The sequence below is a fragment of the Drosophila suzukii genome, chromosome 2L (genome assembly GCF_043229965.1).
Source record: "Drosophila suzukii chromosome 2L, CBGP_Dsuzu_IsoJpt1.0, whole genome shotgun sequence".
In the NCBI taxonomy this organism is placed as follows: domain Eukaryota; kingdom Metazoa; phylum Arthropoda; class Insecta; order Diptera; family Drosophilidae; genus Drosophila; species Drosophila suzukii.
The window spans coordinates 5,644,299-5,658,676 of record NC_092080.1 but is presented as its reverse complement, the minus strand read 5'-3'; the positions used below and the strand labels follow the sequence as shown (position 1 = coordinate 5,658,676).

The 14,378-nt window shown below is 43.5% G+C and overlaps 4 protein-coding genes across 5 annotated transcripts in view; 2 read left to right on the top strand and 2 right to left on the bottom strand.

Annotated features, from left to right (window-relative positions):
* Positions 1-72: 72 nt before the first annotated feature.
* AspRS-m (aspartyl-tRNA synthetase, mitochondrial) lies at positions 73-5,517 on the bottom strand. 2 transcript variants are annotated; one of them, XM_017086061.4, is made up of 8 exons: positions 5,344-5,517; positions 4,936-5,086; positions 4,659-4,866; positions 3,461-3,961; positions 3,220-3,398; positions 3,058-3,147; positions 1,542-2,999; positions 73-1,470 (listed from the first exon to the last, which is right to left on the bottom strand). In XM_017086061.4, exons 3-8 carry the CDS (start codon positions 4,861-4,863, stop codon positions 601-603), a joined length of 3,303 nt encoding a protein of 1,100 aa, XP_016941550.2. In that variant the 5' UTR covers positions 4,864-4,866; positions 4,936-5,086; positions 5,344-5,517; the 3' UTR covers positions 73-600. The 2 variants fall into 2 exon arrangements, with proteins under 2 accessions (XP_016941550.2, XP_036669167.2); XM_036813272.3 differs by lacking the exon at positions 5,344-5,517 and having other exon boundaries at positions 4,936-5,118.
* Positions 5,518-5,669: 152 nt separating this feature from the next.
* The window catches only part of mdy (diacylglycerol O-acyltransferase), a 10,524-nt gene continuing 1,815 nt past the window's right edge, over positions 5,670-14,378 (bottom strand). The window contains exons 2-9 of the mRNA XM_017087368.4: positions 11,938-12,455; positions 11,784-11,875; positions 11,664-11,716; positions 7,108-7,216; positions 6,908-7,051; positions 6,542-6,852; positions 6,207-6,479; positions 5,670-6,145 (exon numbers count right to left, since the gene is read on the bottom strand). Coding sequence (XP_016942857.2) covers positions 5,912-6,145; positions 6,207-6,479; positions 6,542-6,852; positions 6,908-7,051; positions 7,108-7,216; positions 11,664-11,716; positions 11,784-11,875; positions 11,938-12,428 — 1,707 coding nt within the window. The 5' untranslated portion in view covers positions 12,429-12,455 and the 3' untranslated portion in view covers positions 5,670-5,911. The remainder of the gene's footprint in view (positions 6,146-6,206; positions 6,480-6,541; positions 6,853-6,907; positions 7,052-7,107; positions 7,217-11,663; positions 11,717-11,783; positions 11,876-11,937; positions 12,456-14,378) is intronic.
* Cse1 (chromosome segregation 1) lies at positions 7,353-11,420 on the top strand. The gene is made up of 7 exons (XM_017087343.4): positions 7,353-7,572; positions 8,080-8,939; positions 9,017-9,500; positions 9,560-9,862; positions 9,929-10,085; positions 10,142-10,442; positions 10,513-11,420. The coding sequence occupies exons 1-7, from the start codon at positions 7,488-7,490 to the stop codon at positions 11,248-11,250; spliced, it is 2,928 nt and encodes a 975-aa protein (XP_016942832.1). The 5' UTR covers positions 7,353-7,487; the 3' UTR covers positions 11,251-11,420.
* The window catches only part of LOC108019536 (trans-1,2-dihydrobenzene-1,2-diol dehydrogenase), a 22,920-nt gene continuing 20,008 nt past the window's right edge, over positions 11,467-14,378 (top strand). Inside the window, exon 1 of the mRNA XM_017087377.4 lies at positions 11,467-11,651. Within this exon, the coding sequence (XP_016942866.2) occupies positions 11,585-11,651 (67 nt within the window). The 5' untranslated portion in view covers positions 11,467-11,584. The remainder of the gene's footprint in view (positions 11,652-14,378) is intronic.

The following is a 14,378-nucleotide window of genomic DNA, read 5'->3' as shown; positions in this document are numbered from 1 at the left end:
GAATGTTATTGGTTAAAATATCGGACAATTTTCTTGAACAAATTTCCATTATGCAGATAATTTGCTTGGGCATTTAAATTAAGTATTTCAGTTTAATACAATTTCATTTCAATCCGTTCTATTACATAAATAAATATTCGTTGAGTATAAGCATCGATCGTGCACAATCGATGACTAGAAATCAGATTCAAATTTGGAAACACAGTGAAAACTGTAACTCAAGCAACGTATAATTAAACAATTCCGAATACAATAGCTGGTTTGTATATTTTGTAAATTGTAGTAAATTTGTTGCCATTATAATTAGAAATGGACTTGCAGAATGTGGACAGCCGGGTCGGGATGTGAGTGTATAATTAGTTTGTCCTAGGGCTCTATGTTCTGGTATTGAAATCCGTTGAGAAGATCCGGGGTGGGTACATATATTATCCTTTATGGTGTACAACTTTGTGTATAAAAGGTTTTTGCCATTTCGACCCGACCGCTGTGTTTGCTGTATGGCTGACTTTTTTAGTCCGCCAGCTGCCATCCTCCGTCCTGACTACTGAGCTTACAAGTAAAATGCTAATCCGTTATCCGTAATGTTAATAAGCCCCCGCTCTAGACCTTCTTCTTTACGACCCGCCTGACTCTGGACGGCGTAGCAGCCACCGGTGAAACGGGCTCTTCGGGTGGGGGTACTTCGGCGGCGGGAGCTGCTTTGACTGCCGCTTTAGTTGGCGGCTTGACTGGCTCTTTTACTGGTTCGGGTTTCACTTCCTCTTCAGGCTCAGCCTTGATATCCACCTCCATTTCCGGCTGCTCAGAGTCGCTGGTCGCCGACATCGGTGATGGAGGAGCACGCTCTTGGTCGGGATCGTCGTCCTCCTGTTCGTGTGACGTGTTGTTTGTGCTGGACTCCTCATCTTCTGTCACCGAAAGGTGGTACAGCTTCATCTCCTCCTCGGAAATGGGAACCGGAGCGTTCGAGAGCGGATCACGCCCATTAAGTGACTTGGGGAATGCAATCACATCACGAATTGATCGCGCGCGGCATAGGATGGCAATCAGGCGATCCAAACCCAAGGCAATGCCACCATGGGGCGGGCAGCCAGACTCCAATGCGCTGAGCAAGTGCGACAAATGATCATGTGGGATCTTTAGAATCTGTTCAAGTATGAAGTGCTGCATGTCACGATCGTGAATTCGAATGGAACCGCCTCCGACTTCCTGGCCGTTCAGGACCAAATCGTAAGCCTGGGAACGTATGTTCTCCATGTTTTCGCAGCTCGTTGCAAAGTTGTCGAGATCATCGCTGTGTGGTAGGGTAAACGGATGATGAACGCTCTCCAACTGGTTCGTCTCACGGTTTCGCTCAAACAGCGGGAAGTCGATCACCCACAAGAAGCGGAAGTCATTCGGCTTCTTAATTTTAGCGTTCTCGATCAAAAATTCGTGATAGTCCAGTCGGATGCGACCCAACAAAGTGCGCTGTAAGCAAATTAAAACAAAAGAATTTATTGATATAACAAAAATGTTAGTAAAAAATGCTATATGCTTACCGTTTCCACTTTCGGTCCAATGCCCAGGAAGAGCAGATCGTTCTCCTCGAGATCAAACTTCTCGGCTACCTCGGCGGCAACTTCCTCGCCCAGCAGGTTGCCGAGCTTGTCTTGCACATCCTTCGTTGGGCCGAATTTGCGTACGAACAACGTGCCCTTAAATTCCTTACCGAGACCTTCGTAATGCTTCCGGGCAGTTCCATTCCAAAAGGCTTCACTGGCTCGCACCACGATGGCATACGCGCCGAAATCCTCGTACTTTTCCTTGAAATCGCCGCTCTTTTCAATGATTTCCGAGATATTGTTTAGAAGGAAACCGAACCGAGTGTCCGGTTTGTCACAACCGTACTTTTCGAGTGCCTCCTCGTACGTAATACGACGGAAAGGTGTTTGCAGCCGAAGAAAATCTTTGGGCCACGAATAGCGGAGTGTCTCCTCAATGAGTTGCATAATGTCATCCCTGCTGGTAAAGGACAGCTCAATATCCAATTGAGTGAACTCTGGCTGACGATCTGGACGCGTTGCTTCATCCCTGTAGCAACGAGCCACCTGGAAGTATCTGTCTACTCCTCCGGACATCAACATCTGCTTGAATTGCTGCGGACTCTGTACGAGCGAATAAAAGTGTCCTGCCTTACGAGTGGGAACCACAAACTCTTGGGCTCCGCCGGGAGTCCTTCTGAAGAGGGTCGGTGTCTCCACCTCAACGAAACCCAAATAGTTGATCAGATACTCTCGCATTTTCATAATAACAGACGATCGGAGGCGAAGATTGTGCTGCATATCAGTAAAGCGCAGATCCAGATACCGATGAGTAAGTCTCAAGCGTTCGCCAGCGCGATTGAACTTCCGAATCTCAAACGGAAGATTTTTCTTAGCTGGGTTGAGAACAGTCACCCTATCTGCTTCCACCTCAACATGTCCAGTTTGCATTTTGGGATTTATGGTGGCCGCTGGGCGAGGTATCACTGTACCTTCCACACGCACAATCGATTCAATGGGCACGCCCGTTTCCACATAATCCTCTAGACCCACTGTTTTGGGCAACAAGAGAACCTGAGTTTGTCCATAAGCATCCCGAAGTATAAAGAACTTGTTCATCCGCTGGAACTCTAGCCAGCCGCATATAACTACTTTCTCGTTGATCTCATTGGAGGTTAGTTCACCGCAGTTGTGTGTGCGATCGGCAAACTTGTTTGTATCCGCCACCTTGACTCGTTGCTCCAGAGTATTGGAGCTATTAGCAGTTGGATCTGCATCCGCTCCATCTTCCTTGGATTCTCCATTATTGCTGCTGAGATTGCCCGAGGCTTCGGCGGCAGCCTCTTCAGCCTCGAGATCATCGATAGACAGCTTCTGCTGCTTCTCCTTGGCCTTGATGGGACCGTCGTAGGGATCGTCTGGGTTCACGATCTTCACGCTTGTCACACTAACTTCCACCTCACCAGTATCGTATTTCTAAAGGAAGTTTTATAATACACATTCTGATTTAAAAAAAGACTTTTTTTATGCTTACCAAATTAATATTGGCTTTGGGTCTGCCCAAAACTTTGCCCACTATCTGAATTACAGTCTGCTCTGGTGTCGATAAGAAGGTGTCGCTAAGCTGAAACGAGCGATGTACGGTAGCATATTTAATAAACGTTTATTGTCAGTTTCGCTGAATTTTCTCACTTACCGACTGATCCTCGATCATGAGTTGTGTCTGGCCATAGCCATCCTTAAGCTGTAGAAATTTGTTATTCTTTGTAGAGGGAATCCAACCCACCAGGGTCACCGTCTTGCCCACATCTTCGCGACGCAGATCGTTGCAGGTGAGATCGCGGTTCTCAAAGTACTTTAAGATATTCTCGTTCTCTGTAAAATCATTTTAAATAAATTTCAGGATTAAGTAATATTTAATGGTCTTTTCCACTTACTGGCTATCTTGTACTCGGTGCTGGTTATCCCAAGGTTAGTCTGCTGCTGCACCATGGTGCTGTAGGTGCGCTTGTCACCAGCTCGCTTAGTTCCGCTGGTGGGGAAGTGAATGTTGAGGATGTCCTGCACCTCCACTTCAATCTCGCCCGTTGGCATGGTCTGATTGCACGAATTGTGCGGACGACGCATCACCAGACCCACAATGGTCAGGGTGGTGTTCTCGGGCATGTTGTTCATGCGGCGCGCCACACGTGGATGCTTGTCCTCCAGCACAACCAGCTGACAGGCTCCGCCGTTGCGGTCGCGCAGCTCTGCAAAGCGATTAACCCGCTTCTTGATCAGCCTGCCGGTCAGCTCCACAAATAATCCGCAATGGTGGTTGCGCAACTCGCCACAACTCTGGCGCATCGGCTGCGGGGGTTGCGAGTTCATGTTGAAGTTGCTGGCCATTGCGCTCATCAGTTGCATCAGATCGTTGCCGGAAATGTTGGGACCACCCACTAGAATAAAGAGCATTATGGTTAGTAAGGTTAATGTAATAATTAATGGATCTGATATGCATGCAAAAAGTAGCTTATTATCAATAAGTTATTAATTCCTTTGCAACCAATCGATAGTTTTATACCCTTTACTCGTTAAGTAAAAGTTATATATAAAGCCATGTCCGCTGAGATTTTGAAAACCATGAAAGCTAAAGAGTTGGGACTGAGCGCCTACATTTTTGAAGATTGTGGTAAAAATGGAATTTTGTTTTGATTATCAAAACCCATCTACATGCCAAAAATTATTGAAATCACACCACTTATTAAATAGTTATAAGCAAATAAAATAAGCAAATCTTGTAAACAATGGCTTTGTTTCTTTTCTCTTGTTTCATAAATATTTTACATGTATACAGATCATTGAAGTTACTTCTATTTAATATATTTTAATTAATGGTTCTACAGAACTTTTCTTATAATTTTAAACAGCAATTTTATTAGAACGTATGCAGATAAGAAAAATGCTTTCGAATTCTTTAAAGAATCATAAAAGATTAATTAAAAATTGTTATTAGGTTCGATTTTAGAAATTTTTTGAAATACGCTTTATGCTAGTTTTACAAGTTTAATAACCATACGAAAAACACGGACTTCCTCAAAGTTATACATTAAATCTGTATTGTCTGTCATTTAAAAAATCTTAAGATCTACTTACTGTTGAAGGGATTTGGCCCGGGACCGGGTCCGAAGTTGTCATTGAATGCGGGTCCCCCGCCCCCTCCACCGCGGTAGTTGTCGAAGTCGCTGTAGCCACCGCCATCTCCTCCTCCATAGCCACCACCACCACCACCACCGCCACCGCCACCTCGTCCTCCGAATCTGCCGCCGCCGCCACCGCCACCACGATACCTGCCACTCATGATCTGCAAATCGGAACGAGGGATTGATCATGGAGCGATCTCATGGTAAGCGAGTGATTCACAAGCACTTACGTGACCACAATCAGCCGGTTCTTGCGCTGAAACCAATGAATCCGGGGTGCTCCGATGCCGAATATGCTTTTCCGCCAATAAACCGCTGCTGGATGAGCTGTGCACGAGTTGTTGTTGCAGCTGGAGCCGCTGATGACTTCGCCAGAGGGTCCTGGAAATTAGTAACATTTTTTTTTGTTTTATTTTTTATTAATTGTTCCCCAACTATTGCCGCATGCAATGGGCACTGATATATGTAGGAAAAATTTTCAGACCCCAGCACGAGCTGCACACACACACAGACGCACTCTAATCAGACAGCGGCACAAACATATACACACTTTCCAAAAATGCGAATGTGTATGCGCGTATGTGCCGGGCGTCGCGAAAAAGCCGACGAAAAAGTTTGCGTATAGTTAAGAGCTGTACCTTAAAAACTGGATCGACTGTAGGGCCACAGTTATGCCGTATTCGTACAGCAAAAAGTCACCGAAAATTCACAAATATCTGGCCCCCAAATGAACGTCAATTTGATTTCTGAATTTTACGAAAAAATTGTCACTGTTTTGGCTTGGCTGGTAGAGGTGGAGAAACATCGATAGCTGCCTCGATATTATCGATATTTTTTGGCTGGTATTAAGTAGGACCGTTGAGCATCGATAGTTTGTGAATTTAGGGGGTGGAACTATCGAATGTTTAACTTTCTATATCGATGTGTTTTTATTTAAATATTTTTATATTTATCCCAAAGCCGCTTTTTATGAGTTTAAAATTTGTTTTATTTACATGACACTTAAATTCATTAACAAATGCATTCAATAACAATCTATTTGTGTTCATCAGTACTACATGCATGTGCAAAAGTCATACAAAATCAGCTTTGTATTCTGGCAATCACAAGTTTCCTTCTTAACTTGCATTCTGGCTTATAATTTACAAAAAGTACACGGACGCGACAGTGCAGATTAAACCATCCCAAAAGAGTGATTTACGAAATCTAACTGCCGTAGTCGGTACCGTTGAGTGAGTGCTTAAAATGCTGAACCACGTAGTCGTGATAGTAGCACATTATGCACAGAGGTTGACCGAGAATTATGGAAGCCCACACGATTATGTTGCCCATTCGTGGACCCAGCTTTTTCTCAATCGACTTGGAAATGGCTGAGAGGGGAATCTGGCCCATCATGCCCATGAAGGCCCAGATCTTGTAGGTTTGCAGGGGAACGGAAACCTGGAAGCATAAAAAAAATAATTGTAAAATAGGTAGGAACTTACTATATCACCTATCTTACTAAATATTCGTGGAAGATGGCACTGAACAGGAAGACAATAGTGGAAGCCTGTCTTGAGGAGTAGCCCATTTGGACCACTGGGATGTAAAGATGACGGACACACCACCTATGAACAGGCATGTTCCAGGTCCTCCAGAAAGTATCAATATTATTGGCATTCCACCAATCACAGTAAAAGTTTCGATCGGCAAAGTTCAGGAGTTCTCCCACCGCATTTAGGAAGGAGTGGAACATCAGGTAGAAAAAGCACAGCCAGCACAAGTGATTGGGTAACTAAGAAATGAAGAGTAAATTAAATAAATTGTAAGAAATTCATAAAGTCCATCTATACTAACCGCCAGTTTCAGTAGGCGCTCGGTGGCCAACGCGACATCCATGTTGGAGAACGGAATCAGGGAGTTCCGAACAGAGGGAATAATCCACTGCTGGAACAAAGCCATCACCACATTCACTCCAATCACCACCTCCAATAAGCGCTTGAGCAAAAAGCGTTTGCGCACGCGCGAAGTTCGAGGGAAGTTCAGTTCGTAGCAGAGTGTGGGAGCACAAAGGAAGTACAGGAGATCCCTGTAGGTGAGATTATCCGGGTATTGCACCAACTTGGAAACGTCTTCATCTTCTTCACCGCCATCCAAAAATCCATTTTCTGATGATGGTGGGTAAATATTTAATATTTGGACTTGAAAGATATCCTAACTTACTAAGTTCCGCCAAAGTAATGCTGGGTCGACGTTCTCGGGGATTCTTTTGGTAGTAGGTCTGTCGGCACCACATATTAGTCTGTATATAGGACCAGAGTTTTAGGAACAACACAGAGTAAAAGAAGCAAACGGTTGAGGCACCCACTATAAAGATAAAAATTTATAAATATATTCTTTTGTAACTATCTTTTTTTTCTTACTCAAACTGAAGGCATGTCCCTTAAGGTGAATGGTGACCACGGGTAGGCAGACCATCACCACAATGTTAACAATCTGGATGAAGATGCCTAAACTCTCGGCAATAATTTCCTGTAAAATTGTTTAAAAATAAAATGTTATTTAAAAGATAAAAAAGGACATTTAAATAAATCAACTATCGATATACAGTAACGGTAATTTCTCCCATCACCAAACCGCAACTCGCACTACCGATAGTTCCAAGTTCCATCTCCAGATCCGCGAGCATTGTGTGCGAAAAGCCATTTGCGATTTCATTTCATGTTGCAAAAGTGCGGAGGAAAAACCCCCCAGTGATAATACTTAAAACTAATTAGCCCCTCGAAAGGAAAACAGACTCGAAATGGAAGTGACAGAGGCGAATTTGCAGCTGCTGGCCGGTTATTTGCAGCAGACGCTGAGCGCCGATCCCAATGTCCGCCGGCCGGGTGAGTGTGTGTGTGGGAATGCGTGTGCACACGGACAGCACGCACACAGCTGCACATGCGTGTTGTGTGCGTGCGCGGGAAATGATTTTGGCGACGCTTGGGAAAAATACGGTTTTTAAAAACCCTATAAAGGGTTCTACATGCTTTCCAGACCTATAAAACATTATGAAATACATGCTGTCTACACTCGGTTGAGCTGAGATTTCCGATCATGATAAGAGTGTTTTCCTGCTTCATCTTAAAGCACAGCCCTTAAGTCTACAGTTTTCTTTAAGACATCTAAAAAAATCGAAAGTCCTTATCTTAGTAGCTATTAGTATAGTATGGGGATCATTAGCCCACACGTGCTAAGCTTCCTTTTTAAGAAATATCTTTTAAAATCATTTGTTAATATTGATTTAATGGAAATGGTGTACTCTACTCAATGAACCAAGTTATAAAATATTTGTCTGAGTATATAAACATCTTTTCTAACAAGCTCTCCCTTTCATCCCCCCAATTTTCCAGCCGAAAAACTCCTGGAGTCCACGGAACTGCAGCAGAATTACCCGATTCTACTGCTCAACCTGATAGACAAAGCCCAAATGGATATGACCACGCGGGTGGCGGGCGCCATTGCCTTCAAGAACTATGTGAAGCGGAATTGGGCGGCCCACCTGGACACCGATGGTCCGGATCGCATTCACGAAAGCGATAGGAACACAATCAAGACCCTGATCGTAACGCTGATGCTCCACTCGCCGGTGGCTTTGCAAAAACAACTGAGCGACGCTGTCAGTATCATTGGCAAGCATGATTTTCCGAAAAAATGGCCACAGCTCATCGACGAGATGGTGGAGAGATTCGCCTCGGGCGATTTCAATGTCATCAACGGCGTCTTGCAAACCGCTCACTCGCTGTTCAAGCGCTATCGCTATGAGTTCAAGTCGCAGGCTCTGTGGGAAGAGATCAAATTTGTGCTGGATCGCATGGCCAAGCCATTGACAGATTTGCTCCAGGCCACCATGCAGCTGACCAAGGTGCACGAGAACAATGCCGAGGCTCTGAAGGTCATCTACGGGTCTCTGGTGTTGGTGAACAAGGTGTTCTTCTCGCTGAACTCCCAGGATTTGCCAGAGTTCTTCGAGGACAACATGAACACGTGGATGGGGGCGTTTATTCAGCAGTTGGCCGCGGATGTGCCATCGCTGCGCACTGGCGATGATGAGGATGCGGGGGTTCTGGAGCATCTGCGTACGCAGGTCTGCGAGAACATTTGCCTGTATGCCAAGAAATACGACGAGGAGTTTAAGCCTTTCATGGAGCAATTCGTGACAGCAGTCTGGGAGTTGCTAGTGAAGACCAGCTTACAAACCAAGTACGATGCGGTGAGTGATAGAAATAAGTAAGCTTTTTCAAGAACCTATTTTATAATTATCCCAATTTTATATTATTTTTTCCCCAGTTGGTTTCCCATGCCCTGCAATTCCTCTCCGTCGTGGCTGAGCGGCCGCACTATCAGAGCATTTTCGAGAACCCAGAGATTCTTGCGCAGATCTGCGATAAAGTTGTCATTCCCAATCTGGACATTCGGCCCTCAGATGAAGAAATATTCGAGGACAGTCCAGAGGAGTATATTCGACGGGACATTGAAGGCTCTGACATTGACACTCGACGTCGGGCGGCCTGCGATCTGGTCAAGACTCTATCCATTAACTTTGAGCAAAAGATCTTTGGCATCTTTGGCCAGTATCTGGAGATATTGTTGACCAAGTACAAGGAGAATCCGGCTGCCAATTGGAGGTCAAAGGATACGGCTATTTATCTAGTCACTTCATGGGCCTCTCGGGGTGGAACCCAAAAGCATGGTATCACACAGACCTCGGAGCTGGTGCCACTGCCGGAATTTTGCGCTCAGCAGATTATTCCAGAACTGGAGCGACCCAACAGTAAGTAATCTATACAAAATTGTATATCCCATCAATCTAATATATGTCTCTCCTTGTAGTCAACGAAATACCCGTTCTTAAGGCAGCTGCCATTAAGTACGTAATGGTATTCCGCAGCATTTTGGGTCCCCAGGTTCTGGCCAACTGTCTGCCGCAACTCATCAGACATCTTCCCGCCGAGAGCCCAGTGGTACACAGCTATGCTGCCTGCTCTGTGGAGAAGATCCTCACCATGAAAGATGCTAGCAATGCGGTAGTGTTTGGTCCTCAAGTGCTTGGACCTCACGCAACTCAACTCATCAGCGGATTGTTTGCAACCCTCTCGCTGCCGGGATCCGGCGAGAATGAGTATGTAATGAAAGGTGAGTTTGAGATGCGAGTTAGTCAGTTCTCTTTTGTATAACAAAGTGTCTGTTCTTTCTGTTCAGCTATCATGAGAAGCTTTGCGGTTTTGCAATCGGCTTCATTGCCTTTTATGGGCGTTGCCCTTCCCCGGCTCACCGAGATTCTCACCCAGGTGGCAAAGAATCCATCGCGTCCTCACTTTAATCACTATCTTTTCGAAACGCTGGCTCTGTCCATCAAGTAAGTTATATTACTTCCCACTTTAAAGAAGTGTTAACAAAACTATCCCTTTATAGGATTGTGTGCCAAGCTGATGCATCAGCTGTGAGCTCCTTTGAGGAGGCCTTGTTCCCTGTTTTCCAAGGCATTCTACAGCAGGATATTGTAGAATTTATGCCCTACGTCTTTCAAATGCTTTCAGTGCTGTTGGAAGTTCGGGAGGGCTCTGGTTCCATACCGGAACCATATTGGGCTCTGTTCCCTTGCTTGCTGTCTCCAGCTCTTTGGGACCGTACGGGCAATGTCACACCCTTGATTCGGCTAATCTCAGCTTTCATCAAGCAGGGTTCAGCTCAGATTCAAGCCTTGGGTAAATTGGTGAGTAAATTTGTAGATAGATATCACAGAAATAAATTTACTAATTCCATTTTCACCAATTTCATTACAGAGTGGAATCCTTGGGATTTTCCAGAAGATGATTGCCTCCAAGGCCAACGACCACGAAGGCTTCTATCTGCTGCAAAATCTCCTTTCCTACTACCCAGCCGCTGAGATTCAGCCTACTTTACGTCAGATCTTTGGGCTGCTGTTCCAGCGATTGTCTCTCTCAAAGACGCCCAAGTATTTAAGCGGCATCATCGTCTTCTTCAGCTTCTATGTGATTAAGTACAGTGGCGGTCAGCTGGCTCAGTTGATCGATGAGATTCAGCCCAACATGTTTGGCATGCTGCTGGATCGCGTGTTCATCACCGAAATGGGAAAGGTTCCTAAGGAACAAGATCGCAAAATGGTGGCTGTGGGTGCCACAAAACTGCTCACTGAAACGCCGGAAATGTTACAGCCACAATACGCGGCTTTCTGGCCAAGACTGCTACACTCTCTTATCGATCTTTTCGAACGACCACCTGAGAAATTAAAGGGTCTCGAAATAGGAGAGTCTGCAGGAGTTGCCGAGGATCCCGATGCGGGTTATCAAGTGGCCTTTGCCCAACTCACTCATGCCCAGCCCAACCAGCAGGATCATCTGGCCGAGATCACAGATGCCCGCCAGTTTCTGGCCACATCACTCTCAAAGTTCGCGCAGTCGAGGGCAGGAGAGTTGCCAACTTTGCTGGCACCCCTCGAACCGGAGTACAAGCAAGTGCTGCAGAAATATTGTGATCAGGCTGGTGTACGCATTGCCTAAAGGAATCGAATGACTTGGGCTCATTTATCGCAATCAAACCTCGCCATACATTCGCAACTCTTATCTTAATCACTCATTGCATGCCCGGTTTATTGTCATTGGAAATTGTATCTATTGTACGTAAATGTAAGTTTTGTAAACAATAAATAGTTATGTTTTTTAAAAGTTAATATGTTAACTTTTTTTTAAATACCTCACAAGTACTGAATAAATTTTACACTTTGCTTTCAAAGGAACCAATCGTTTTTTGTCAAACACTTTTGTATTGTCCAAAATTGTTGTTATTTTAGCAATAATTAGATTTTTTAAAATTTATCATATAAATAGATAAACCATGTTTAAGCTAATTATTATGTGTCTAAAATCACGATCGAACAAATCAGGCGTTAGATGCTATCAAAGTGAGTACTTACCATGGCAAGACCCTTTTCCACCGCCAAACAGAGGGATATGTGAACCAGAGAGTCTGGAAAACGGGTTGGTTTAATGATTAACAAGGTGGGATGGTTAAGTTTTGGGATCTAAGAACTTACAAATGCTAAGGATGAGGGCATTGTGACCCTCGCCTTCATTGTGACCGCTTAAGAAAAAGAACCAGTCCAGGGGATTAATGCGAATGCCATATCTAAACAGTGAGGAATAATATTGTTAAAATTGCTTTTTAGTTTAGTTTTCCGTAATATTTACTTGAGCAGGTTCTCTAGACCCAACCGCAAGCCTCCAATGCAAAGCAGCAGAAAACCCCAGTTAACCAGTCCTGTAAAGTTAGTAAATCCAGAGCTCCAGGAAAACAGGGAGTCCCTAGGTCTATGGATCGGTCTGCCGGGTTGAGCCCTCCGCTGCTTTTCCTCCTTATTGGAAATTTCCTCAGCACGAGTCACACTCTGCGTTCTCCTATATCTCAGCTTCTTCTCAGATCCATTCGTTCCATTCCCATTTCCATTCCCATTCTCATCCTTATCCAAGACTTTACGATACTGCCGCAGATCGATGGGATTGCCATGCTGATCGAATAGGTTTTGGGTTGACTTGCGGTTTCGCAGATTGCTTAGATTGTGTTCTGTGGCAGAGGCTGATCTTCTCAAGCGTTTCATGATTCCCACACCTCCAGTTACTCCATTCTTGGTGGGTTCTATTTTGCCGGGCCCCTTATCTTGGGGTTCTTTGTTGGTGGTCATGATGGTCTAGCCGTTTTGTGTCCCCCTCTATAAAGAAATTTGTATTTAAGATGATTGGTTTTTCGTATCGCAAATTCTTTTGCTATTTAAAGCGGTACACAAAGATAAGATTTGTTTTGGTATCTCCCCTATAAAAAGTTCAAGTACTTTTATCTTGACACAGAAATATCGGAGATTGGAACAATCAGTTCTGGTTTTACTGGAGTTGGTAATCCATTGACCAAATACGCAGCTCTGATAAGAAGTAATGAGGGTAATTAAGTAATATAAAGTCTTAATCAAATAATTTCTTGGTTTATATTTATGGAAATTGTTTTATTGTTCACTAAAGCGACCTACTAATAAGACGCAAATATAAAACACGTTTTATATAGTTTTAATGTATTCGCAAATAAATGGGTCCAGACGCACCCAGAAGCAATTCCGCATATATTGCGGTCAAAGTTCATCTGACTGTGCGATTGCTGATTAAGTAACCAGATACCGATTTGCATAGACATTGAACCCGCAAATGATAGTGTGGTTAAGTTGCCTGGTCTATAATCCAACAGTTTCTCACTTATAATATCGTGTAAAACCAGTTGCAAAGTTGTTACGACCGTACTTGACATTAGGTACCTGAGCCAAGATCGCATGTCAACTAGATGATCATCAAATACCAGGGCATTATCAGCATTAAACCTCAATGAATATATTAAATATCCCACCCAGCTGTTGCGAAGCCTCCCTAATTGACTTTCTGGAACTCACAAATACTTAATAGTTTTCTGTATCTGCAGGTTCTATTTTTGAATGATTTGTGATTATCGCTTTCACGTAACTTGTTTATGTCAAACAACGATTAGGAAAATGCTATTTCAGCAATTGTTTAATATTTATATTTCAGTATAATAGATGCAAACAGCTTCTATGACGAAATTTGAGGGTTATCTGTTGAAAGAATTCTTGAGTATCAACGTCACTTTATGGAGGCAACAATTTTACTTAACAGTGTTATTTGAGTAGTTTCTTGATACCTTGTTTTTTTGACATCAAAGTTCGAGTACTATCGCTGCTTATCGTCTATGCATTAAAAATCAAATTAAATCGAATGTACAGTGGGTTTCAGAGCCACTCATTGGAATACTGGTTTTTCAAAAACTGAAATGCAAATATCAAGAAATTATTCTTGATTTGATTTGGAAGAACTTTTCTGAATCTCATAGTACACTTAGTATTCCAATGGCAACAAACACTAACTTTTACATAATTATTCAGTGCGTTGAACTGATCCAAGTGCAAGAAAGACATATTATTCAAAAGTATATGTACATGAAATGCAGAACGATTTAAGTCGAGTCATCGTGACGCAACGTCATCCAGAACTCGGAGTCGAAGCTCGTCATGGCTCATCAACCGCATGATGAGTAACTACCAGGCTTGTGGGACCAAAGAAGTACGAGATGTACATACTCCCAGAGATACCGTCTTACATGCATATAAGAAACCACACAATGGAGGTCAAATGAAATGATCATTGTAGGGTGTACAAAAGGGTAATACAAACAATACATTATGATCAGTGTAGGGCTTACTCATACAAATTAAGTCTACTATTATGATCATTGTAGGGTTTACAAAAGGGTGCTACAGATAATATAAATATTAGAAAAACATTTTTAAGGATAACAGATCTTATCAATCGTTTAAAACGATTTTAATTGATTTAGGTTTTAGGGAATCTTATTCAGTACTTCTTAACTATGCTATTACATTGGCCGCTACTGTTTAAATGGATATGTGAGCCCATACATACTATATCACCCGCATGTGGCGAAGGGAACCGAACCTGAATTGAATGGTCGCTGCGGTTTAACGATTAGTTTGTTGAACTTTCGGTTTATATTTAAACAGTTTAAGGTGGGGGCGTTGCAGCGGTAACTGCAGCTCTTATCTGTACTATACAGACAT

Excerpts from the sequence above, each read along its gene's own strand:
- AspRS-m (XM_036813272.3), bottom strand. The coding sequence starts at position 5,103 with ATGTTACTAATTTCCAGGACCCTCTGGCGAAGTCATCAGCGGCTCCAG. Across the intron at positions 3,399-3,460 it reads CACCGAGTACAAGATAGCCA|AGAACGAGAATATCTTAAAG; the intron begins GTAAGTGGAAAA and ends ATGATTTTACAG. Across the intron at positions 3,148-3,219 it reads TCATGATCGAGGATCAGTCG|CTTAGCGACACCTTCTTATC; the intron begins GTAAGTGAGAAA and ends CGCTCGTTTCAG.
- Cse1 (XM_017087343.4), top strand. The coding sequence starts at position 7,488 with ATGGAAGTGACAGAGGCGAATTTGCAGCTGCTGGCCGGTTATTTGCAG. Across the intron at positions 7,573-8,079 it reads TCCCAATGTCCGCCGGCCGG|CCGAAAAACTCCTGGAGTCC; the intron begins GTGAGTGTGTGT and ends CCAATTTTCCAG. Across the intron at positions 9,501-9,559 it reads AGAACTGGAGCGACCCAACA|TCAACGAAATACCCGTTCTT; the intron begins GTAAGTAATCTA and ends CTCTCCTTGTAG.